Source organism: Galeopterus variegatus, unplaced genomic scaffold (assembly GCF_000696425.1).
Source record: "Galeopterus variegatus unplaced genomic scaffold, G_variegatus-3.0.2 Scaffold2032, whole genome shotgun sequence".
NCBI lineage: Eukaryota > Metazoa > Chordata > Mammalia > Dermoptera > Cynocephalidae > Galeopterus > Galeopterus variegatus.
Genome location: NW_007728143.1, coordinates 19,017 through 43,243, shown reverse-complemented (window position 1 = coordinate 43,243; position 24,227 = coordinate 19,017). Strand labels below are relative to the sequence as shown.

The following is a 24,227-nucleotide window of genomic DNA, read 5'->3' as shown; positions in this document are numbered from 1 at the left end:
GCTCAGCCAGTGAGCGGGAACCGGTCTGTATGTGGGATCCGAACCCTCGGGCGGGAGCGCCGCCGCGCTTCCCAAGCGGCACACTATCCAGTGCGCCACCGGGCCGGCCCATTTTCTGTCTTTCTTGACATTGACATTTTTGATAAGTCCAAGGCAGTTGTCTGGTAGAATGTTCTACATCCTGTATTTGACTGTTTCCTCATGATTAGAATCAGGTTAAACATTTTGGCAAGCGGCAGTATCCTTTTTATAATGTGAACTTTCTACTGTACAGGTAAGTTTATAACTAGAAGCCTCCCTTAATTTTCTCAGTGGTCATGTGCGAGGCAGTAAGCATGAGGAACAGTAGAAGATTTTAAAACTAATGGGAAATTGGTCATCTTCAACTTTTATTAGATAATGGCACATCTTATATTGTATTCTTTTCTTTTCTTCTCTTTAGGCCGGCATTTGTAAATCCACTCATCCCTGAAAGCCCAGAGGAAGAAGAGCTCTTTAGACAAGGAGAATGTATATTAATTTGTTTATAATAAAATAAATTTAAAAAGCACATTAATCACACTGCAGAAGAGATTATTTAAGATTGTATGTGGACTCTTTATACCAGTCAAATGTCTTACTCATGCCAAGAATTTATTGGTATTAAAAATACCTTATTTTTTGTTCTTTGGAGTCCATATCTTGAATGATTTTATTGATCAGAAAATATTTATTAAGTGAATTAATTGGTTTTCTCATTTTTAATGAAATGGGAAATGCAGATTAACGGGATAACTGCCAGTCAGGGCTGTAGATCAGAATGACAACAAGTGGTCTCTCACTGAGCCAATATAATTTCTATCTGAAAGCAAAGACTCATTGGAAGTTTTATGTGGCCTCTGCAGCTTTCTCTTGGATACATGTATAATTTCTGGTGGGGTTTTGAAATTTTGAAATACTGCCTTTGTAGGACCCAAGGCACTCCAGGTCAGGACCCCGTGTGCTGTACTGTGACTGTCCTGATCATAGCTCCTATTCTCCCATGTTCCAGTGAACAAGGGGAGAAGGATTGCCTTCAGCTCGACATCATTACTGAAAATGGCTCCCAGTGCTGAGGAGAGGAACACCATCCATGAGATGTTTCTTAACACACTGGATCCAAAGTAAGTAAGGATGGCGAGATTCCAAGGGAAAGCATTTAAACCTTGGCCTTCTCCAGAGCCATGCTTGCCTGAGCATATTGGGAATTGTTCACAATTTTTTTCCTTTTCAGCAGTAAAACCATGGCATTAACGGGGTTTAATAAATCTCCATTTGTACAGGACTATAAGTTTTCGGAGTCGAGTTTTGCCCTCTAATGCAGTGTGGATGGAAAATTCAAAACTGAAGAGCTTGGAAATTTGCCACCCTCAGGTATTGTAATTTAATGAGAAATCTTCTGAATAGGATAGCTTACATTCATGATGTTTGACTTGACATACCTTTAAACTGACCTTCGTTCTATGGCATTGTTAATTCCTTTGTTCTGTATACTAGGGTGGCCATAAGTTTGTATTCATTAATATTTATGTCCTATAGGAGCGGAACATTTTCAATAGGATCTTTGGAGGTTTCCTTATGAGGAAAGCATATGAACTTGCATGGGCTACTGCTTGTAGCTTCGGGTGAGTTGGATTTAAGGCAGTCTTAACTTCTGAGAAGCAATTTATTCCACCCCACTGAAATGAAACATTTTGGACGAGACTAGGTGTTTTTGGGAATATGTTATGTTTTTAAATGAATACCACACTGATACTAGCTGAGTTTGATCTTCTTAGAAGGCTATTGTTCTTGTTCTGACTTTGTAAGTTAGTACATTGAAGACCTGCTGAGAAGATATGGCAATAATATATAGAAGAGAAAAGATATAGTGATTTTGGCCCTGATCTAGTTACACTGGCATCTCTTATTCCTTGCTGGTATGATCATTTCCCCCTTCTCTAAGTTTATTCTTTGTTTATTTTTATTTTGCTTCAGCTGGTTGTTAGGGAAAAAATCGAGATCACCTGAGTGTTGCAATTTACCCCAAATTCTGCCTTTTTCCAATAGTGGTTCCCGACCATTTGTGGTAGCAGTGGATGATATCATGTTTCAGAAACCAGTTGAGGTTGGCTCATTGCTCTTTCTTTCTTCCCAGGTAGGCGTGTAATGAGAGATGAAATACAGGTTTTTGTCATTTGGGCCTAGAACCGAAGTTTCTGTACTCTAAAACCCCTGTTTATCTTATGACTGTCTTTTCCCCCTTCCTAATGCAGTTGACTAACTATAGTGTCTGTAATCTGTTAGGTATGCTTTACTCAGAACAATTATATTCAAGTCAGAGTACACAGTGAAGTGGCTTCTCTTCAGAATAAAGAGCATACAACCACCAATGTCTTTCATTTCACATTCATGTCAGAAAAAGAAGTGCCCTTGGTTTTCCCCAGAACATACGGAGGTAAGCAGTGATTATTGCTTGTCCCCCAATGAAGGGAAGAACTTCTGAAGAAGTTTTTCTCCTTTTGAGTTGTTGTAGGGGCTGGCTGGTTAGTTCAGTTGGTTAGAGTGCAGCCTCATAAGGTCATGGGTTCAGATCCTTGTACTGGCCAGCTACCAAAAAAGAAACAAAACAAACTTTGTCGTAGGAAGCGCATTAATGCCTGTCAGCCCAAGAGCATGTTTTTAGGAGATTTTGCTTTTGAGGTTCTGCAACCCTGAAGGCCAAAAATGCCTCGTGGCTCTCTGGTGGCTATTGCTGCTCTGCGCTCTTGGGTGTTGTCTGCAGTGCCAGCTGCAACCAGCCACTGGTAGTCAGTGACTGGGAAAGGAAAGGGATGGGAGTCGTGGCCTGCTCCCTGGCTCAACAGTACACGTGCATCTCCATCACTGCTTTCGCATTCTCATTGCTGTCCCAGCGTTCCCAAGTAGGCTTGTGTTTGTATGATGATTTTCTGAGGCCTTGCCAGTTTCTCCAGGGTTATCTTTCTTGTGTTTCAGAGTCCATGTTGTATTTGGATGGGCAGCGGCATTTCAACTCCATGAGTGCCCCGGTGACCTTGGAAAAGGACTGCCTTGTGGAGCCCTAGGAAAACCTCACTTGTTGAAAACCAGCACTCCATCCACATAACGTAGTGCCTGATGAAGGCCTGGTCAAGTATATTGGTTCAGTGTTGCTTCTCATCCTCCATAGAGAAGGAGAAATGTATTCAGCTTTTAGGATAATCAGAAAAGCAGAACAAGAGAATGAAGAGAATAGTTGGATAGGGTTGAGGGGAGAAAGAGCTGTTAAACAATAAATACTTTCAAAACAATTTTGTGAATCTACCACGTTGCCTTCCACCCGCTAAAGGAATTAGGGCAGAATGACTGTTTACACAATTGGACACATTTTTTTTCTTACACATATTACAACGATCAATATACAGGGTTTCCTACCAAGGCATTTGGATGACATTATTTTATTTTTATTTTTATTTTAACTTCGGATGACATTCTTTAAACCTGACCTGTTCCCCTGTGTCATCTAAAAGCCCACCAACATGATTCCTGTGTATTTTGCTTCCCTCTGTTTCCCAGCTTTTGTTAGCAGAGGGTAGATGAAAAGTTGGGGTAAAGGGATTGAACAAAAGATACAGCAACTGTAAAGATTTGTGGGAAGCTTTAGATCTAAAGCCATATCACGAGGAAGTGTTCAGAGATGGTCGAGGTGAGGAAACACAGGACCATTTATTCATTCTTTCATTCACCAGACAGCTATCAGCACACCGTGCTAGGTAGGGGCTGGATGGGATATATCTGATTAAAAAACAGGAACAATAATCACAATAGCAGCTTATGCTTATAGAGCACTTGCCATTTGCTAGGTAGGCACTAGCCTCAGCACTTGACACATGAACTTTATTAGCTATAAATGAGCTGATATGAGGGTACTTCAAAAAGTTAATGGAGAGATTCATATTATTGTTGGATAGGATTGTTTAATTCTATTTTTCCATGAAGTGTGTGTGTGTGTGTGTGTGTGTGTGTGTGTGAGAGAGACCTAGGAACACAGAGGAAGGCATTCAATCATTAATCTTCAGCCAAGACAGTTTCTTCCTTGATGGGAGGGGAACTTGATCAAATTTAGGAGAGGTAAAAAACAGGCTACATAGAAGAAAAAATTAATCTCTGAAAAAGATCCTTCCAAGAAGGAAGCAGTCTTTAGTGTGGGTTCCAGATCAGTGGTCACAAATTTGGCTCTGCCTTGGAATTAGCTGGAATGCCTTTCTTAACAAATTTTATATTAGTTTATATAATATTTATTGAATCACAGTTAATATCAACAATTACCTTGAGCATAAATAGTCATGGGAACAAACACAACTATCTCTTGGAGGCATGCAGATTTAACTTATAGAATTAAACATAAGTTAAATATATAGTAGCTTGGGCCGACCCTGTGGCTCACTCGGGAGAGTGCGGTACGGGGCTGGGAGTGCTGGGGCCGCAGGTTCGGATCCAACATAGGGATGGCCGGTGTGCTTCACTGGCTGAGCGCGGTGCGGACACCGCCGTGCCAAGGGTAATGATACCCTTACCGGTCACAAAAAAAGAAAAAAAAAATATATAGTAGCTTGTCTCTTCATGCTGTACTACCATCCTGAGATTTACTGGCCCTTCAATACAGCATCTTGCACATCTACCTATGATGTAGGGACAGGTGGGGCCAGGTGGCTAATGGGAAAGGAAGGGCCCTGGAGAGTTTTGTGAATGTGTTAAGTGGAGTTCAGTTAAGAGACTTACTGTGTGCTATTGTATACATTATACATTATATATTTAACCATTTGTTGTATATGAAAGCTTTTTCTAAACATTTTTTTTTTTTGTATTATAAACAGTGTTGCAGTAAATATCCTAAATACCTAAAACATTTGATCCCTAAAGTGTTTCCTTGGGAAAAATGTAGGCAAGTGAGCCATCTAGGTCAAATAGTATGCACATGTTGGAGGCTTTGAATATGTATTTCACATAACCTTCCAGAACAGTTGCACACATTCACTTACTCATCAGCAGTTTCCCTAAACTTCGCCAAATTTTATCTTTCCTTTCGAAAACATTTTTGCTATTTCGCTAGGTGAAAAATGACATTTGTTAATTGCCTTTGTTTGAATTCTACTGAGATTGGATTTAAACTCATTATTGTCTTTTTAATTAAATTGTTCAAGCAGTTTTGGATATCAGAATCTTAACCCCAAATCTGTTATCATCCACCGATGCAGGTACTTATAAGAACTATAGGTCTTTATTTTTAATACAGGACTTTAAGAAGAGGAAATGAAGCAAACTATAAAGGATATACAGTAGGTTCTGGGTTATTAGTCATCTGTCCCTCTTCCTTAAGGAATAGATGAGAACTTTTAACCAGTACCAGTATGGCTGAGTGTCTAGCATGGAGCTTCCTAACATGGGTTGGACATTGTTTTGTATTTAATAGTCTGTGCTGAGGTTCTGATTTTATTTCAGGCATTTATTGCCAAGTTCTTGGTTTTTGCTTAGATATTTCTGCCATGTGCAGTCTTTGAGGATGGTGTCTTTATCACTGGTTTCTTTAGAAGAGTTTTCTTCACTCTAGTATGCTTTGCACTATGTTGGGCATGTTCCTGTGATGTTGTGGATCTTTCTTTCTGTTGAAACCAGAAAATTCTTTGTCTACATATTCCCTTTGGTACCTGCATTCTATCTGGTGTGATCTGCTTTCTCTCATCTCTTGGAATAGAGCTCCAACAGGAGCTCCATGGAACTCTATTCCTGAAGAACTTAAATTTTTACCCCACTCTCCTGGGATTCCAATATTTTATTTTTCTTTTTGACGAATTTGTGCAGTTTATCTTTCTAAGGATATATTTAATTCTGTGGGATGGCTGGGCTCACATGGGAGGTTCTTCTGCTCCATGTGGCATTGGCTGGGGTCACTCACTTGGCTGTGTTCAGCTGGGAGCCCAGCTGGGATCCCGTCTGGGCTGGGACATCTGGTGCCTCAGCTGGGGTGGCTGGGATGAGTGGGGGCTGTGTAGCAGGCTGGTCAGATTTCTTAAATGGTGGCTCAAGGGCTCTAAGAGCAGCCAGACAAATTCCCAGGTCTTAACCACACCATTCTTCTGCCTCTCAAAGCCATTTTCATGGAAGGAATGATGAATGGTGTCATTGAAGTTGAGAAGGATTAGTACTGGGAAAAGGCCCCACCTTTTTACATTGACATTGTTGATTGAGAGGTTGCTGCTAAGAAGAAAGTTTCAAAAAAAGTTTCACTTTTCAAAAAAAGTGATGGTATCTTGGGCTAGATGGCAAGGGCTAAGTAATTTCAAGTATCCATTTGTCTTTCCTGGGTGAATTCCTCACTGGTGCTAGTGAGGTGCTCTTTTTTTTTTTCCTTTTTGTCTTTTTTCGTGACCGGCAATGGGATCGCAACCCTCAGAGTCGCGCCCGCACTGCGCTCAACCAGTGAGTGGACCGGTCTCTATATGGGATCCGAACCCTCGGCAGGAGCGCCGCTGCGCTCCCAAGTGCCACACTCTACCAAGTGTGCCACTGGGCCGGCCCCGTGAGGTGCTCTTTTATAAAGGTCTTATTGACAAGTAATATTGGGAACCACTGCATGGTGTAACCCTCCTTGGGTATTTTATAATGCATATTAGCTTATGAAAGACTGAAAATAGGGCCATAAAAAAAACTTCTTCACTTTTTAAAATCAGCTTTTGTGAAACCTATTTGACCATGGGCCCATTTTTTAAAAAAAATACCTATGAACAAATCAAACACACTAGGAACTATTACAACTTTTACAAAGCTGGGAACATACTCTATATTTCTATTTTGTAACATGAAAAGGCAGTCTAATATATTATGCAAGGAGTAAGGCGTTATGCCCTCTTTTCCTATGAAGAATCAAATATTGGTATTATGTTTCTTAAAACCAAATTTTGGATGACATTTTAGATCGGACTGACCTTTCCAGCTTTTAAGTGTTGGCAGTCTTGCTTTTTAGCAGGAGTATAATTGCTTGCTGTCACTGCTGATAATTTATACAATGTTAACTTGTCACAATGCATTTACCTTTACCACAAATTCTGAATAATAATCTTTTAGCATTATGACCGTCTTTACAGACGAAAAGAGGGAGGTGAAAGGAACACCAGGAGGATGGTAAAGGTTAGTTTATAAGATATTTGCCTCTATTTTGATACAGAGAATACGAGGTTGTGTTACTGATTTCAGTTTCTGGGCAGGAGCTCAAAGCTAAAATTCAATAATGCTTTATGGTTTAGCATGAAAACATTTGGAAGGAATTGGGGATTCTTTATTTGGTTACAGAACCTCATGGCAACTTGTATGTTAGTAAAGTGTGGCATAAACTTGGCAAAAAATCAGTTACAAGATGTAATCACAAAATAAGAATTTTATATATGGCTAACACATTGGATTTTTACTATATGTCAGGCACTGTTTAATGACATTAAAATGTATTTTCACTTAATTATTACAGTAACTCTTTGAAGTCAATACCATTATTACCCACATTTTGCAGGTGAGGAAACTGAGGCTTAGAGAGGGAAAGTAACTTCCCAAAGCCCACCGTGTAAGGGTATCTAAGTGTGGTAGGCCCAGAGTAGGTCTAGAATTTTGGTTCTTTGCCATATTTTTTACATATTTTCTCAGCTGTTATGATGAATATTAAAAAAAAGAATGCCATATACGTATATATCAATGCAGTGGGGTCTTAACCATATGAGAGGATGGCTGAAATATTTTCGGCATTTGTTTTAATTCCCTCTTGGGATAAAACTTTTGCTACAATTGTGATTGACTCTCTAAATTAACTTGTGAATGTTTTCTTTCCTTTCCCTTGCCAACAAATAATGAATGTATTGTAACATACGTAACAGGAAAGAAAAATTTAAAAGTAGGGATTTGGAAAGTTCAAAAATGGGTTCAGGAGTCCTTGACTAATCACACTACTTCTTGATGAAACTGTTGTGTCATGAGATTATTTTGATTTAAGGGAATCAATCTGAGGTGGATTTGGGGGTCCTTTGATCCAGTATGTGGGTTTCTGGGCAGTCAGAGTGACGTGAGAAGTGGTGCCCGCCTGAATGTCTACCCTGCGGTGTCCCACCTACCTTTGCAACCAGCTAGTTCTGGGAGGTGGGCGGAGGATTAATCTCTATAGGTCTTGTTTCCTCCCCTACAGAAGGAGGGGGTACCTTTTTCTCTTTCCAGAGTCTCTGATTTAGGCCTGTATTCTTCCTTCACATGATTCAGTTGTTCAGTTAGTGAAATATTTTTATGAATATGTTACATATCATCTTAAAAATAAAATCCCATTTAAGATGTATATGCTAAAAAAATTGGAGCCTGAATAAAACAAGCCCTTATGAAAACCACTTAGGAAACCAGAGACATCGAGGAATTAATCCCCAGAGAGAAAGGATTATAATAACCAAAGAAAGCGTAGAGAAATTTTGGGTTTTGTCAGAAATTCTGTACCTTTAATAGAGTCAATAGTAAAACAAATGAACAAAACCATAATGGAAGTAAAATGAAAATTACACGTGAAAAGGTATTGATATACCGGGCATAGTGGTATCCTGATTTTATACATTTAATATATATATGTAAAAAAATGTGCATATAAATATGTTTATTTTCAGGCTATGGGTTTGAAATTAGTGGGTCATAAAATTTAGTGGGCTGTGAACATTAAAAAAACAAAATAAGATGCATCATGCATAGTAATGGTGTCGTGTGACACTTGTTATGCACGTGCATGGTACATACATCTGTGTGCATACTAGGTAGGTCACAATGTAAAATGTAGTCCCAACTGGGTCATGGTCAAAAAGTTTGACCTTTCATCATGGATGGAAGGAGTACATTTAGTACATATTAAGATACCCTCTTGAGTTGTACTTATGTTTGAATTGTTGAATTTTTAAGTTGTTTTTCATTAAAAAAAAATTAGATTTGTAAAAAAATCATCTGAGAGCAAGTTGTTGCTCTTAGTTTAGCCTGAAAGGGGGCCTCAGGACTAAGCAAGTTGCTGTTTGATTTCTGTGAGATGGGTGCCATCTTGTGGCCTGTGGACTACAGTGCAGTATACTCCCTTTAAAAGAAAAATTGCAAATCCTGTTTCTGATGTCGTGACCAAACTGTACAAATGGCCAGAGCTTGACGTTAACGAAATGAAGACCACAGATTCAATTCTTAACTTCCGTCTAGCCCTGGCTACACACCGGACCCCTGATCCTAGCCAATCAACTCTAAAGTATGTGCCATTTCCAAGTAGATAACTGTGAGAGAGGAAGACCAGTCAGTGCTTTGTCTCTTGAGGTTGGGCCACAAGTACTGTATTTTTTTGGTGAGGACTACTTGCAGGTGATATGGCCTTCAGTGGAGAAACAGGAAATGGGCAACCCCCCACCCCCGTGAAACCTTTCCTCACCTCCTCTTTCCTTTTAGCTGCTCATGCTTGCTTTAGAGCCTCTACAGGTGTGGGGTTTTCAGCACTTATTACCTTGTATTGCAATTCCTTTTTTTTACATGCTGATTTCATTTATAAGACTGGGGGTTTATACGACTGTGGGCTTCTTGAGGGAAGGGATTGTGTCATATCTTTTATTCCTATTGCCTAGCAAAGTACCTTGCACATGCGTAGGTAATAAAATATTTTCTATACGAACAAATGCATGATTTAGATGAATTTGGGTATTTGAGTTGGCTTTTAAATGTTAATTAAAAAACTGTAAGCTGCTTCAGGAAGGCAGATCTTTAAAATATATTTTTAGCATTTTACATAAATGTACAACATTATGCCAAAATTATGTTACATTAGTAATGGGATTGGTAAAAGTTGCTTTGCTGTTTAAAACTAAATATGAAGCAGCTTTGTATATGGCCATTTGTTAAGAGCTAGCTACCATATATTTAGGGATTCAACTTTTATTTGTTAAACTATAAACATGTAACTTGTTACTTATAAATCTGGTACAAGTTGAAAATGTGAATTTAGAGAAAACGGGGGACAAAGGGCTTTATGTTATTACAGAACAGTGAGCTAAGGGGTCAGTGGAAGGTGACTGTGCTCACAAACCTGTTCTTTACTGCTACCCTCAAAGGTATGGAGAGGTGTGCCACGGCGGAGTGTTAAGAGCTCAGAAACTAGAATTAGCCTGTCTGGGTTCAGAGTCTGATATTTTAGCCTTTGCTGGCTAGCTATGTGACTTTGGTAATTTATCTGATCTAAATAAGAGTTGCTGTGAGGATTAAATGAAATAACACACCTAACCTGCTAACGCAAAGCCTGGCACATGGCGTGTACTCCATAAATGTTAGTTATTATTGCTGTTATTAGTTTGATTCAATCTGACAATTCTTACTTTGAAATGGTAGAGAATAACTGCTTCTCTTTTAGCATCAGTGTCTAACTTGAACTAAATATCTTTGGATCGTGACATGGATTTTTATATTCTCCAAGAAATTACTACTGTAACACAATGTGGTAATGAATGGTGAACTTTATTGAGAACTCTCAAACATCATGACTTGAAGTAATTTTCAATTTAGTTTATCAAAATACTTCAGTTTTCCAGCTGGATCTGGGATTATCTGTTATAACAAAACAAAAAAGCAAAATTATTAATTTTAAAAGCCAAAGGATGTCATTAGTAGTCTGACATTAGCTGCCTGTCTCTTGACAAAAGAAGATATAAAGATTACTTTTGTATATAGGATTTGTCCTGCCTACTACTCTCAGCTATCCCGAAAGGCAAATAATTTATTTGTTAATAAATTAACATCTGTACTCAAGCACCCCAAAATTTACTTACAGCTCTTCTCTTGGCCACCAGGCTTTCATGGCATCTTCAGGTTTGATCTAATTAAATCAAACACATTGAGAGCATGGCTACAGATGTTAATGTATTTTAAAAATCATTTGCTATTAAATGATGATATGCCACAATACCCTGAAAAGGGGGCAGCAGTGTGTTCACTAAGGGTTTACCAAATGAATTTTTTGGAGGCTTAGAATGCAACTTTTAAATTTCAAACTGCAAGTAATAAAAAAAAAACCTCAAACACAACATCAAGCATTACCTTCAATAACTAGTGAATGAATACATATTCTGAAAGAAAAAGTGCTCCCTCCAAGAGTATTTTGAAACCTGTTATAAACTTAAAAAATTTTTTCCAATATAATTTGATCTCACATTAACTATGTTACTTGCTAGTTATAGGTAAAGTACATCTGTCTTTAGATATAAAAAATAACCTAATTGTAATCACCATAATTCACTGACTTTGAACCAATTTCTCATGGGTTTGTGAAACAGCTTTTCCTTTGAGGTCAAAGTTAATGTTACTATACCAACTTACTTATCTCTACATAAATCTGATGGATCTCAAAGGGGATTTGAAGCTAAGGTACTTTGAGCACTAGATACTTTAAATTATAAATTAGTCATCAGGTTACTAAACATTTATTGATTGTGAAGTTTACAGATAGAAATATGAATCAGAAGCTGCTGGCTTAAAAAGTAGCTTAAGATGCCTTAAAAAGCATTTCTGGATAGGTCTTCAAGGTAGGGGGGTGCTTCTCCCTGGAGGTGTAGCACAATCAACTGTGACTGATGAATACCATAGCCACCAATCACAGACATGTCTAAGTACCCAGGTCCCGAGAGATCAGTGAGAGCTCCCAAGAAGTACAAATTAACTCTGAAGGGTATCACAGGATGAGTACTGTACATTTCAGAAACCACGTTGACTATCCACTTAACTAACTTTTGGGGGCCACATAGCCCCTTTCTGGTCAAAACTATGGCCTCTCCCTCCAGAAAAATGTGCATGTATTACCACATACTGTGTTTGGTCATTCTTTTTTATTTTATTTTTAATGGACAAGTAACAATTGTATGTATTTATGTGTTTGGTCATTCTTTCAACTGACATTTATTGAACACCTGCTATCCAGCAAGTATTCAACTATTACGACAGCCAGACAGTTTTAATTAGTGAATAACACAGCCAAGGTCCTTGCCCTTGGAGTTATATTCTAATTCTAATTTTAGATCGGTAAATCCTTTTAAAAATATGTTGATGGGATAGTGCCTGTAGTGGAGATAAAGTGGTGAGGAAAGACTTCTAAGGTGACATTTGAGCTGAAACGTGAGTGAAATGAGGGAGCCGGTCATGCAGACAGCAATGCAGAGAGAACAAGGGCAAAGGCCCTGAGGCAGGAACCAGCTTAGTGTGTTCAGAGAATAGAAAGTGGGCACACCTGAGGTCAGAGAGTAACTTCTACCTCTGACTGTCTATGGCTAATGGTACTTTGCTTTCTTTTGTTTCTTTGTTTTGATTTGTTAAGGAAGAAAGTCTTAAGAGTCTGTATTTTTCTATTATCCTAAGATAATGATTTCTTCCTCTAATGCTTTAGTAGTTTTCAATTTCCTAACTACAGTTTGTGAAAAATTCCTGACTTTTAGAAGATAAATATGTTATTTTAAAAAAGTTTCAAGCAAGTTTCCAAATTGTATTTTGGCCAGAGACTACTTCAGGGATTGTCTATAAATTATTCAGCCTCCCTAAATGAAAGAATGTACCTGTTTTAATCTTTTATTTCTTCCAATCACAAGGAGAGAATCTTTAGCTTCAGTGTTAATGAAGCCAGATTTTCTCAAAAGCTTTTTACTACATATAGAAAGGTTTTGCTTGTGACTGTTTTCTTTGCTCACAATATAGGAAGAATCCATACATGACCTCCAAGACTACTGAATTTATTCTACTATGTCTCCACTCTGCCCTTTGTTTTTGATTTTGAATGGTATATTTCTCTGGATACTTGGCTTTAAAATTCACAGCATTAAGCCCCATATTCTGTTTTCTCCAGTTTCAGCTATTCTTCCTATAGTCTGAAGGATGTCTGTATTCTATGATCTCTGCTTAGCAATGTTTACTTTATTTACAAAAACCAAGACAGTTCTATTATAAGGAAAGATTATCCTAAGGTTGGCTTTTGTTTTTTGGCTCCAGCTATCCCTTTAACAGAAAAATCAATATGACTTACTGTTTCACTACCAGGTTTCCAGCCAGCAGGGCAGACTAAAAGGAACAAAAATGGGCAAAAGGAAGTTTAAAAACAGTTCAATTCTCTTCAGCAACTCCTGATTTTTTTCTGTTTCCATATGAAACTGAATTAATAGGATATGTTAATAAGAACATTTCTAGACCACCGAGCACTTGTTAGTTTGTCTGCTCGCACCAAGGAATTTTAGTCATGGAGCTTAGCAGCAGGCAACGACTCTATTTCATTTTTACCAATTATATTTAGTTACATTTACGATATAAGAAACCACATTGAATGTCACTCTGATAAACCAGAACACATTGTATATTCCTTTTAAAAATGTAACCCAGTTCCTGAATCAGGATGCATTCTAAAGTTTCTTTTGACAAACAGAAAATCATGGCATCTACAAAATACTGCATGATGTGTGGCAGACAAGCTTACTGAAGTTTGTGTAAACTCAGAGGAATTTTTGCCATGCCCAGACCTTTCAGTTCACCAGATTCCCAAACTTTCCAACTTTATTAACGTCTGACTTTTTCCAGTTAGTTGCTGCTAAAACTTGGAGTGAAAGGATGAACTGACAGATTACCAGTGTGATTCTGAACAACCCTGGGGATTACATTATTTAATCAGCTAAATCCAATAATATAAACATGCAAATAAGACCTACATTACTAAATGATGCTAGATTGGCACAAATTTTAAGTTTATAGAAACATAATTTGAAAAACTGCAGTAACAAAAACTTTTCTCTTTGAGTTTATTAAAAAAGACTATGCAAATAATGAATATTTTTACATCTTATTCAGTAAGCAGAATATACTAGTGATATTTTGTAAAAAGCACTTAAATAATAATTTTGTCTGCTAAAAAGATCTGCTGATAATTTGAAAACAATCAGAAATCTTTGGAACCATCCAAATTACTTTTAGGATAAGAAACCAAACCGATTATGCTGCTCTCTCTCAAACTAAAAAATCAAAAGGTTAGAACAGAAGGGTACCTTCTCCATGTTTGTCGGTGTACTGGAATGCTTGAACCAAACGTAGCGTCTCATCCACTGATCTACCCACAGGAAGGTCATTCAGAGTAATCTGTCTCAGGATTCCCTTGTCATCAATAATGAAGAGACCTCTGTAAAACAAGAATAGCAGAGGTTGTTCCTTTTCGCAGAGGGGGGCAGCTGGCTGGTATTTGTATGAGGGTACTTCAAGAAGTTCATGGAAAAACAAAATTAAAAGATAATATGAATCTTTCAGTGAACTTCTTGAAGTACACTCATATTTAGGAAAACACATTACTGAGTCAGTTTGGGAAAAAGAAATGGACAAGGAAGTGGAGGACTTGGATTCAAGTCTGGGCTCTGCCGTTAAGCAATGGTATAACTTTGGCTAACTTCATGGAACTCTATGAATTGGACTGTTTTATCTGCAAAATGACAGCATTGCTCAAAGACTTCTAATCTTCCAGCTCTAACACTCTATGACTCTAACATAGTTTAAGTAGGGTACTCACCAATTGTATTTTTTAACTCATAAATAACATCTGTTTTAAGGAGGATTATAAATATACTTTGATTTGTCATAATGTAAAACTACTGAAAGGTACCTAAGAGTGTGGCCTGAGTCCTCTAGATATACGCCATAGTCCTTTGAGATCTGATGGGTCAGATCTGAAAGAAGTGGAATCCTTATTGGCCCAAGTCCTCCTTGTCTCCGAGGGGTATTAATCCTGTAACAAACACAACACTTACCTGTCAGAGCTAAGTAAATGGCATATATTAAAACAGTCAGCACTCTTTCTCTGCATATGTACATTCACACACATTCTTTTCTCTAACAAAAACAAGCTAACATACTTCCTATTTTCTTGCCTTTCCCCCGCACTTAACAATATATTCATATCCTTTAAACACTAAATATGGGTATATATGCAATACGTTTTAATGTACAGACATACTATGTTTTACTAATCTCTACTGATAGTCATTTAAACGTTCCTTTTTTTTTTTGCTTTTATAAACACTATTAGAAATATCCTTGTATTCTCATCTTTGTACACTTGTCTGGTTAATTTCTAGAGATGGAATTGATAGGTCAAAGGATATGCACTGTCATAAGCATAACCTTAGAATGTGATCACAGGACAAAGCCTGGAGAGAGAGGCAGGATGCAACTAGGTGACATTTTAATATTCTGAGAAAGAAATGCAAACTCCACTTGGAGCAGTGAACGGAGTTAAGTTATAGTCTCAGATGCATTAGTCTTCAGACTTAAGTATTCTGTAACTTGAAACCAGGGGATGTGGGCTAGTGCCCCAATAGGAGGGCACTGACATAGCAGCTAGAAAACAGGGAGATACTGCTCCAGATGTCTGCAGCCTGATTTCTGACAAGCAAACAGAAATCTCTGGTTAATTGCAACTATGTTCCAATAAAAAATAAATTAAAAAAAGAGAAATCTCTAGATGATATGAAACCTATCCAGCTGAGAACATATTTCTCAGATTTCCTTGGGAAAACAATCCCAAATTAGTTGGGATGATGTAACTTTTTCCTTAGTGATTATGTGTTTTGATCCTAGGAAGATTTAGAATTACTATAGAAATGATGAAGTAAATTAAGCCTATAATTTTAATATTTTTGATAATCAGTACATATTTGTATATTAAGTAATTTATAATGTTTAAGAGAATTTGGCATATTAGAAGTACTTGGGAAGGTTTGTCTGAAAATTGAGATACTCGAGAAGGAAATAAAATGTTAACTATATAACTGCATTTAAAAATACTCAAGGGCATTCATTTCTTTTTGTTTTTCATTTATTTTTTTTTTTGGCAGCTGGCCGGTATGGGGATCTGAACCCTTGACCTTAGTGTTACAAGGCTATGCTCTAACCAACTGAGCTAACCAGCCAGTGGATTAATTTCTTAAAGGAATGTAATTAATTAAATTTTAGGTCTCCAACCAATTAAAATGTTACATACACACTTGTATGTATATATGTAATTGTAAATGGAGAAAAACTTGTGACTTGAATTTGTAACTTTAATGAATATTAAGTTTTGAAACTAAAATAATTCTGAATGACCTTTATTGTACACAAAATTTCCTGCGCAAAATTGTGGACACTATTAAAAACTCACATCAACAAGTACATTTCAAATATTGAGACACAATGCCTAACTGATCTCCAGAAATGCTAAACCAACTGTGTGAATGCCATTTCTTTACATCTTTGTCAACACTGAATGAATTTTTTCAATCTCTTAAATCTTGGCCAATCAGACATGGAAAAATGGCATCTCATTTTAATTTGCAATAATTTGCAACTAATTAGGCAGAACATCTTTTCATGATTAATGAATTTTTAAGTACTTTAAAATTTTTAAAAATTATTGCTTCTTGAAAATCATAAAAGCTATTATAAGTTCGACTTACCATACTAGACATCTGTGTAACAGAGAAATGGTATATTTTAAAGATTTTTTCTCCAGGTTAAGGTTATCATAAAATAATCATACAATTCAGTGGTTTTTGCTATGGAAATCACTTTCCTCCCAATTTTGAAATGCCCTATAAAATCCTTAAGCATGTTTACCATAACTTCATTGAACTACAAGCTCATTGTATTACTCTCAGATAAATGACTATATTTCTATCATGTTAAGAGTTATCCATTCTTTTTTCCTACAAATGTAAGTGTTAGATACTGACCAGGCCAAATGGGTAAACTGTGAATCGACAGAGCATGCTACCACTTCAGTATTTATAGATCTGAATTCTTCAATTCTGTCACCAAAAGCGATAATTTCAGTTGGACACACAAATGTGCTGAAAGGTAAAAAAAACAAAAAACAAAACTGCGATTCAGCATATATCTCAATTTTCAAGTGACTTAATTTTTAAAAACGCCATTAGTATATAAAATTGCACATTAAGAACAATTTTATATATGAAACCTCTCAAGATGGAGTAGTCTAAAAAATTGTCATTTGATCAAATATTTAATAAAGAAATGTATGTTAGAGTTCCCAATTACATCTCAACAAAGTTTCTTCTTCTTACAACTCAATGGATCAGTGGTCAACCAATGTTCCCTTCTCCCTTATGGTAGCTTTACAGCTTTCAAAGGACGTATACAAATTTTACATAACTTCGCTATTTTTTCACATTCCTATACCAGCCTTATTAGCTAGATGCATGTCTGTATTTTGGAGATGGAGCAATGTTCTCCAGTCCTCCCCTCCCTCTTTCTTGATAAGCCCCTCTTCCACCTTGTCTCCCAGTCCTGTGCAGCCAGGAATTTTATACCTTAATACCCTCACATTGTCAGAAGGGCATGTTTAGAGAATATTACCTAGGGCAGTATTTTTCCTTTTTTTTTTTTTTGTCTTTTTTCATATCCGGCAACGGGATCGCAACCCTCGGTGTTGCGCCCGCACCTCGCTCAGCCAGTGAGCGGGAACCGGTCTGTATGTGGGATCTGAACCCTTGGCGGGAGCGCCGCCGCGCTCCCAAGTGGCGCACTGTAGCAGTGCACCACCGGGCCGGCCCAAGGGCAGTATTTTTCAAACAGTGGTAGGGACTTCTTAAACCAATTTAGTGAGTTCCAACCAACATTTTAAAAAAGTGAAAAAGAATAGAAAATATGAGAATACATTGTACATAGTAAGGGTAAGTTAAACATATATATGTATATATAAATGCATATATGTGTCTGTGTTCAGCAGTGTTATTCAAAATATTTAACAACCTTAACCCAAAGCCGGCTTTAGCTCTGAAGATTTCTGAAAGGAACCAGGTGGTAGGGGCAACTTGGGGAAAAGGTTGGGAACGTGGCTATTTACCACCTGGTATGCAAGTTTTTCAGTATTTTAATGATGAGCATGGCTGTGCTGGCATACAGACTGAATGTGTATGTGGACTGGGTGGCAATGAAAAATATATTTCCTACTGTGGATCATGATCAAAAAAGCTTGAAAAACAGACTTAGGGGACAAGTTCCTACCACAGCCCGATACAGGATTTTTAAATGTTTCAGTTCAACTACAGCACTGCCAACACTGCTATGTGCAAGCAAAGAGTTCTAATCTAGGATTATGTCCCTAGAAACCTGGGCTATAATATGTATTTTTAATATTTTCTAAAGGGTAGGAACAGTCAGCCTCTGCCTTCCTTCCTATTATCCTAAGAAATGTTACCTAGAGACACATTTGCCCAACTTTTTAGTGAAGACAGAGAAAAAGTTCTGGCAGAAGAGTGAAGGGTTATGTTTGTGACTTTCCTCCTTGCAAACATATGGCAAATGTCCCAGAATTCTTCCTTCTCTAACCAGGCCCAGTCCAGCCTTACATGGAAACAACAGGAAGAAGCTATCTTAGCTGCCCTAGAAGACCACTGCTAATACCATCCTCTAATTAGATATGTCTTATTCATTATGGAGTTTTAAGTAACACTAGGGAAATACTGAGCAGCATACTTTTCTGTTTTGTTAGACTAACTTCAAAATTCAGGGTTAGTATTATAAATGTTTAATATACATGTTCACGGGCCGGCCCGTGGCTCACTCGGTAGAGTGCGGTGCTGATAACACCAAGGCCTCATTCTCCCAGGACAAAAAGAATTCAGGGAGTAGGTAGAAAAGACACCATACTAAGCCGGCCTCTTCTATTACTGATGAGTTGGCTGCCTGGAGTGTCAATGTGTGTGTGATGTGAGGAACACAGCAAGGGAAGGAAGAAAAGGACAGCCCAGTGAGTTGTGTGACAATCATCTGGCTCTTTCTTGTTTCTGAAATGAGGGCTTCTTGAGCTCTAGAAACTAGCTCCATTTTTGCAGTCTATAAAGAAAATCTCAAAATACAATCCAAACACAGCTTTGAAACGACATGGGAGGGCCGGCCCGTGGCTAACTCGGGAGAGTGCGGTGCTGATAACACCAAGGCCCCGGGTTCGGATCCCACATAGGGATGGCCGGTTTGCTCACTGGCTGAGCGTGGTGCATACAACACCAAGTCAAGGGTTAAGATCCCCTTACCGGTCATCTTTAAAAAAAAAAAAAATATATATATATATATACATGTTCACTTTCTGGTTTTATAATAACACATTTAGAAGGCCTATCATTTTTATATCAAGATTTCTATTTTTGATTTCTATTAGAAATTAAGTATTATAGTTTTTAGTTAGTCAAGCCACAGTGCACATTGATCAGAAAGAAGCAAGTTCTTATTAATTTAAAAGACTGTATTATGAAGATTCATAACTTGTTTTAGTTTCAATGTACTAACTTTTATGAGAATTCTTCCTATTTGGCTTAGAGCAGGGGTTGGCAAACTTTGATGCACAGGTCAAATCCAGCCTACTTTTTTTTTTTTTGTAGATAAAGTTTCAAAGGAACAGAGTAACAGTCATTTGTTTATGTATTGTCTGTTTTCGTGCTACAATAGTAAAGTTGAGTAGCTGCACACAGATCACCACAAAACTAAAATATTTACTATGTGGCCCTTTGCAGAAAAAGTTTGCTGACCTGGGTCTAGAAACAACCTATAGAAATTAGCTTAAATATACCCTCCCTGCAAATTTAAATTTTTCTACATAGTTCTAAATTAGTTCTAATGGAAAAAGGCACAGTGGCAAAGACAGAGGAATCTTCCATCTACTTTTTGTAACCAAAAAGTTCAAACAGAAAAAAGATAAAAGTTGGTATAACTCTCTTTCTGGCCTCTTTTCATTTTCATAGGATTTGGAAAACGCTTAAAATAGTATTTTTCAAAATAATTAAATACTCGATGTGATTAACGTATAAGAGTATTTACTCTTCGTCTACTTTCTGACCATCTACAAAAATGCTCACTGTCACAGAGTTAAAGAAAAAAAAACCCCACAATAGCCATTAACTTATATTAATAGGTATTATTCCTTGTGCAGTATACAATACTTTCAGGAAAGTGTTCAGATCCCAGGAAAGCAACAGGTGCAGCAAAGAATAAAAATGTCAAAGCCATAGTTAAATTGTACCACTAGAGAAAAGGGTTAATTAATTTTCTAGTTAAAAGAGATACATTAAACAGAATTACGGCCTAAGTTTTTCTTTAAATGTTTTATAAAATATTATCAGTCCATTTTCTTGCCTTAGTAGGTAGAGCTTAATGAATATATTTTCATTAAGCTAATTATTCCACTATGATAACACAATCATGTAAATGTAAGTATAAAGTATTAAGGTCAATAGGTTATGACTCTAAAATATATAGTAGATGTTACCTTTTTGAATAAATTCCTCATCTCAGCTTAACTTTAAGAACCAAGAGCTGAACAAAATAATTTCTATTTTATGTTCTAGAAAAAATATTAAGACTGAGGTTTTACTGGCTGTTGTTTACACATATTACTTACAAATCAAGTGGGTAGAAGAAAAATACCAAGTATTTCCCACGATAATCAGTTAACTTGAGCTCCTTAAATTCTCCATTTATCACAGCTGTTCCTTCCCAATAAGGTGCTGGCTTCGAAACTAAGAAAGAAAAAGACATCACATTCCATAACACTGAGAAAGTTGGTGGAATGGCAGAAGGACATCTTTAAAAAAAAATCAGTAAAAATCAGGGCTTCTAAACCTTTGGACTTGTTTGGCAGTCTGGTGAAGCTTACAGAATTCTTTGAATAGTGTTATTAAATGCATAAAAAAATATAGAATTACAAAGGAAACCAATTACATTGAAATGCAATTATCAAAATATGAAAAAACAAATTGGTGATATAGTAATATACGTGTCTTTTATTAACTTTAAAACTGCAACATCTAGCAGTGATCTAATAACTAAAATAACAAGTGTAGATGATGTTTCAGGATACCTGTAATAACCATAATGTAGCATGAAAATATCTGTGATCCTATTGGTGACAGGTACAAGTGAGTACAGCTAAAGCTAGTGTGGTTTGTTGCTGATGTTTATAATAGAGGGAAATACTAAATTTCGGTTAGGGGTTAGTGAAAATACAGACTTTTTTTCTATTCATGCTCACAGACCCCCTACATTCCATCCCTGCACTAAATCCTACTGGATACTTCACTATAGCTCCTCCAAGTTATCAACTTTCTATATTTCAAATAATTAGATTTTCCTTTCTCTAATGCAGTCTTCCAGATGTACTAATTTAAATTAGTTTGTCCAGCTTCTCACATCCACATGGAGGACCTGCTGCACTCAAGGAGGAGAAATCTGCAAATATGTCAAGCCGTAAGTGTATAATCCCAGACCCCAGGATAATTTTCCTAGAGGGCTTTGAAGACACCCCCCTTGAACAGGTTTCAAGTGACATAATGGAAATTGAACAGTTTATGCTGCTCTCTTGTAAGGGCGTACTGTAATTCTAGCCACCACACTTTGATTATACAGATGCTCAACTTACCATGGGGCTATGTCCTGATGAAATCATTGTAAGTCAAAAATGCACCTAGTGCCCTGATAAACTCATTGTAAAGTTGAAAAATCGTAAATCGAAACATCGTAAGGTGGGGACTGTCTGCAGTGTACCTTCATACTCTGTTCACACATTTGGATAACACTTATACTTTCAGAACCATAACATACACTGAGGTCAGTACTTGCTTCCAAGTTTGACCAAAGTTCCTAGAAAGTAAAGCTTATACTTTTGTATAACAGCTAGCATTAATGGTCACTGTGAAAATAGAGAAAAACTGAAGATGAATTTCTCTGTGAAGTTAATATATAATGTGATCACTTAGCTTGAGCCAGCAGCCTACCTTATATGAATAAGCCTGATCTGATTAAGTAAAGGCCAGGAGGGAGAATTAGATAGCAGAAGGGTACTGAGCTATATATGCTTTATGTACATTACTTAAAATGCTACTCAGTTGTAATGATCTATTACGATAACATTTCTTAATGATTTTAGCATATTGGGAGAACCTGAAAAACAGATTTTGTTCTGAAAACTGATTTTGGAAATTTTGGTTTCTTGCTTTAAGAACTGCAATTACTTTCTAAGCTCTATAAATGGAATCTCCAAAGCAACGCCTTGCATCTGTTGAAAAACAAAAATTGTCCTGAATATGAATCATATAATTAACATAAAGATTTTGGTAAATGCAGAGAAATATAAAGAATATTTAAATCCTCTCTCTCCTAATCCCCATAAACTTAACTACTGTTAACATTTTGATGTCTTTGTCTTTTTAAATACCCAAATTTGGATCACGTTGCACCCCCTTTTTTCCCTTCCCTGTTCTTAAAGGAAATAGTAAATTTATCATGAACATTTTTTCATATTACTAAAAATTGTTTGAAAATATGGCTTTAATGGCTCCATAATATTTTATTTTATGAATAAAAGTCCTTGTATCTTTAATTCTAGATAAGCCTACGTGTGACAGAAATGTAGCAAATACCTAATATTTGAAAAGGCTTGCTGGTAAAAAGAAAGCTATTACTACTACCTTACTACCATTTATTGGCTTCCATAAGCAGCTTTGGAATGGATTTGTTTCCTATGGGAAATATATGTAACGTCAGCAAACACTTAACTGGCTGACATATTTCAAAGTATCTTTCCAGGCAAGTAAAACCAACAGGACTTGGAAATACTATGATTTTAAAAGTGCAAGACTAGCTTTCTAAAAATGAAAATCCAAAAGTAGTTAACTTTCAGTAGAAAAGAACTGCAAATGTTTAAGGAGGCAAAAGTTTTTCTCATTTATTACTTCCACCCTATCCTAAGTCATAAGGATATCCCATTTAACTCCGAATTCATTACTTTTTTCTGTGAATACTGTCGCAGAATGTGATGTAACTGAGCCACAAAAGCCAAATATACACCTACAGAATGTCAAATGATCTGCAGGAAAAGCAGGTTACTGAAAAGCGACAGTTTATATAGCCACTGGTAACTTCTTTTGACATCCAGATGCATCAGGCTACAACTTTCTCAGTATTTACTTAGTCTGACGTGTCCTTCCCGAAAGTGGCCATTAGCTTTGTACACTGGACAGAAATGCAAATAATCAAAAGCCAAAATGGCAAGACACAAATTTGCCACGAGGTTTATCATCAACCCAAATGCATTACTTCCAATCTCCTTTTAACCCCGTTTCCCTCCAAAGTACACCCTGTAACAGGCTCTTCATTTTTGAGAAACACAAAAAATACCCATTAACTTTACAGGTTTTGGGAAAGTGGTTCTTAATAATCTTCTGTATAAGATGTAACAAAACAAACAAACAAAAAAAAAAACCAAAACAACGAAACGTTTGACAACCTGAGCATTTTGTTTAGCCACTTTTCTGTCTAATCAAACTTTCTGTGAATGATTATTCAATCTATCAATGTATTCTTCCCTGAAACAGTACTTGGAAAAAGAGACGGGACGTGAGGCAGGCACTTTGGGATGTTTGAGGAAGTGTTTGTTTGCACATCCTCGATGCCTACAAGCCCGGGACTAGGGCCACCCTCCTTCCCTCGTCTGTGGCTTTTGGGGTAACCGCTACCTCTTCCAAAATCTGATAAGTGAAAACCATCCCCTTCTTCGCAGCTGGAACCCCCTCCGTCCTCCGCCCCCTAGGAGAAAACCAGCTCGGCCCAGGACTCCGAAGCAGCCCCGGGGGTGCCGCCCAAGCCCAGGCCCCCCGGTAGTGTACGTAACCAGGGTATACGTGTGTTTGGGCTTTCCCCACCCCCACCCTTAGCACGGGCACCACCTACTCTTGGCTTTGCTTAGGTGCAGGGAGTGGTCTGCTACCGATACTCGGGACGCCTCCCCTGGGTACACGTGTCCACCCGCGTAGAAGTGGCACTCCTCTTCGCGGGTCCGAGGCCTCTCCTCTGACTCCAAGCCCCGCAGAACCACGGCCGGCAGCAGGAGCAGCAGCAGTGGCAGGAGCAGCCTTCGGCTCCAGCCAGGGGCCGGGGTCATCGCGGCTAGAAGCGGCGGCGGCGCCTCCATGACCACGCGAGTGCAGAAACCCGTCCCCTGGCGCGAGCACCGCCTCTCCCGCAGCCAGGGAGCTACACCCGCGTGCACGACGCCCGCTCTAACCGGGGCGTGGCCTCGTGAGATCCGCTCCGCCCCCTCGCCACCTCCCCCATTCCTCGCCTCCCCGCCCCCC

General features: G+C 37.8%; 2 protein-coding genes across 3 annotated transcripts in view; one reads left to right on the top strand and one right to left on the bottom strand.

Moving 5' to 3' along the window:
* Positions 1-3,308, top strand: part of ACOT9 (acyl-CoA thioesterase 9) — a 23,316-nt gene extending 20,008 nt beyond the window's left edge. For both annotated transcript variants that reach the window (XM_008580132.1, XM_008580133.1), the window contains 7 exons: positions 443-510; positions 1,031-1,142; positions 1,302-1,392; positions 1,558-1,643; positions 2,068-2,155; positions 2,305-2,455; positions 2,995-3,308. In XM_008580132.1, coding sequence (XP_008578354.1) covers positions 443-510; positions 1,031-1,142; positions 1,302-1,392; positions 1,558-1,643; positions 2,068-2,155; positions 2,305-2,455; positions 2,995-3,083 — 685 coding nt within the window. In that variant the 3' untranslated portion in view covers positions 3,084-3,308. The remainder of the gene's footprint in view (positions 1-442; positions 511-1,030; positions 1,143-1,301; positions 1,393-1,557; positions 1,644-2,067; positions 2,156-2,304; positions 2,456-2,994) is intronic.
* Positions 3,309-10,529: 7,221 nt separating this feature from the next.
* PRDX4 (peroxiredoxin 4) lies at positions 10,530-24,160 on the bottom strand. The gene is made up of 7 exons (XM_008580129.1): positions 23,824-24,160; positions 20,498-20,615; positions 16,815-16,931; positions 14,708-14,830; positions 14,103-14,233; positions 13,097-13,131; positions 10,530-10,638 (listed from the first exon to the last, which is right to left on the bottom strand). The coding sequence occupies exons 1-7, from the start codon at positions 24,062-24,064 to the stop codon at positions 10,588-10,590; spliced, it is 816 nt and encodes a 271-aa protein (XP_008578351.1). The 5' UTR covers positions 24,065-24,160; the 3' UTR covers positions 10,530-10,587.
* Between the last annotated feature and the right edge of the window lie 67 nt (positions 24,161-24,227).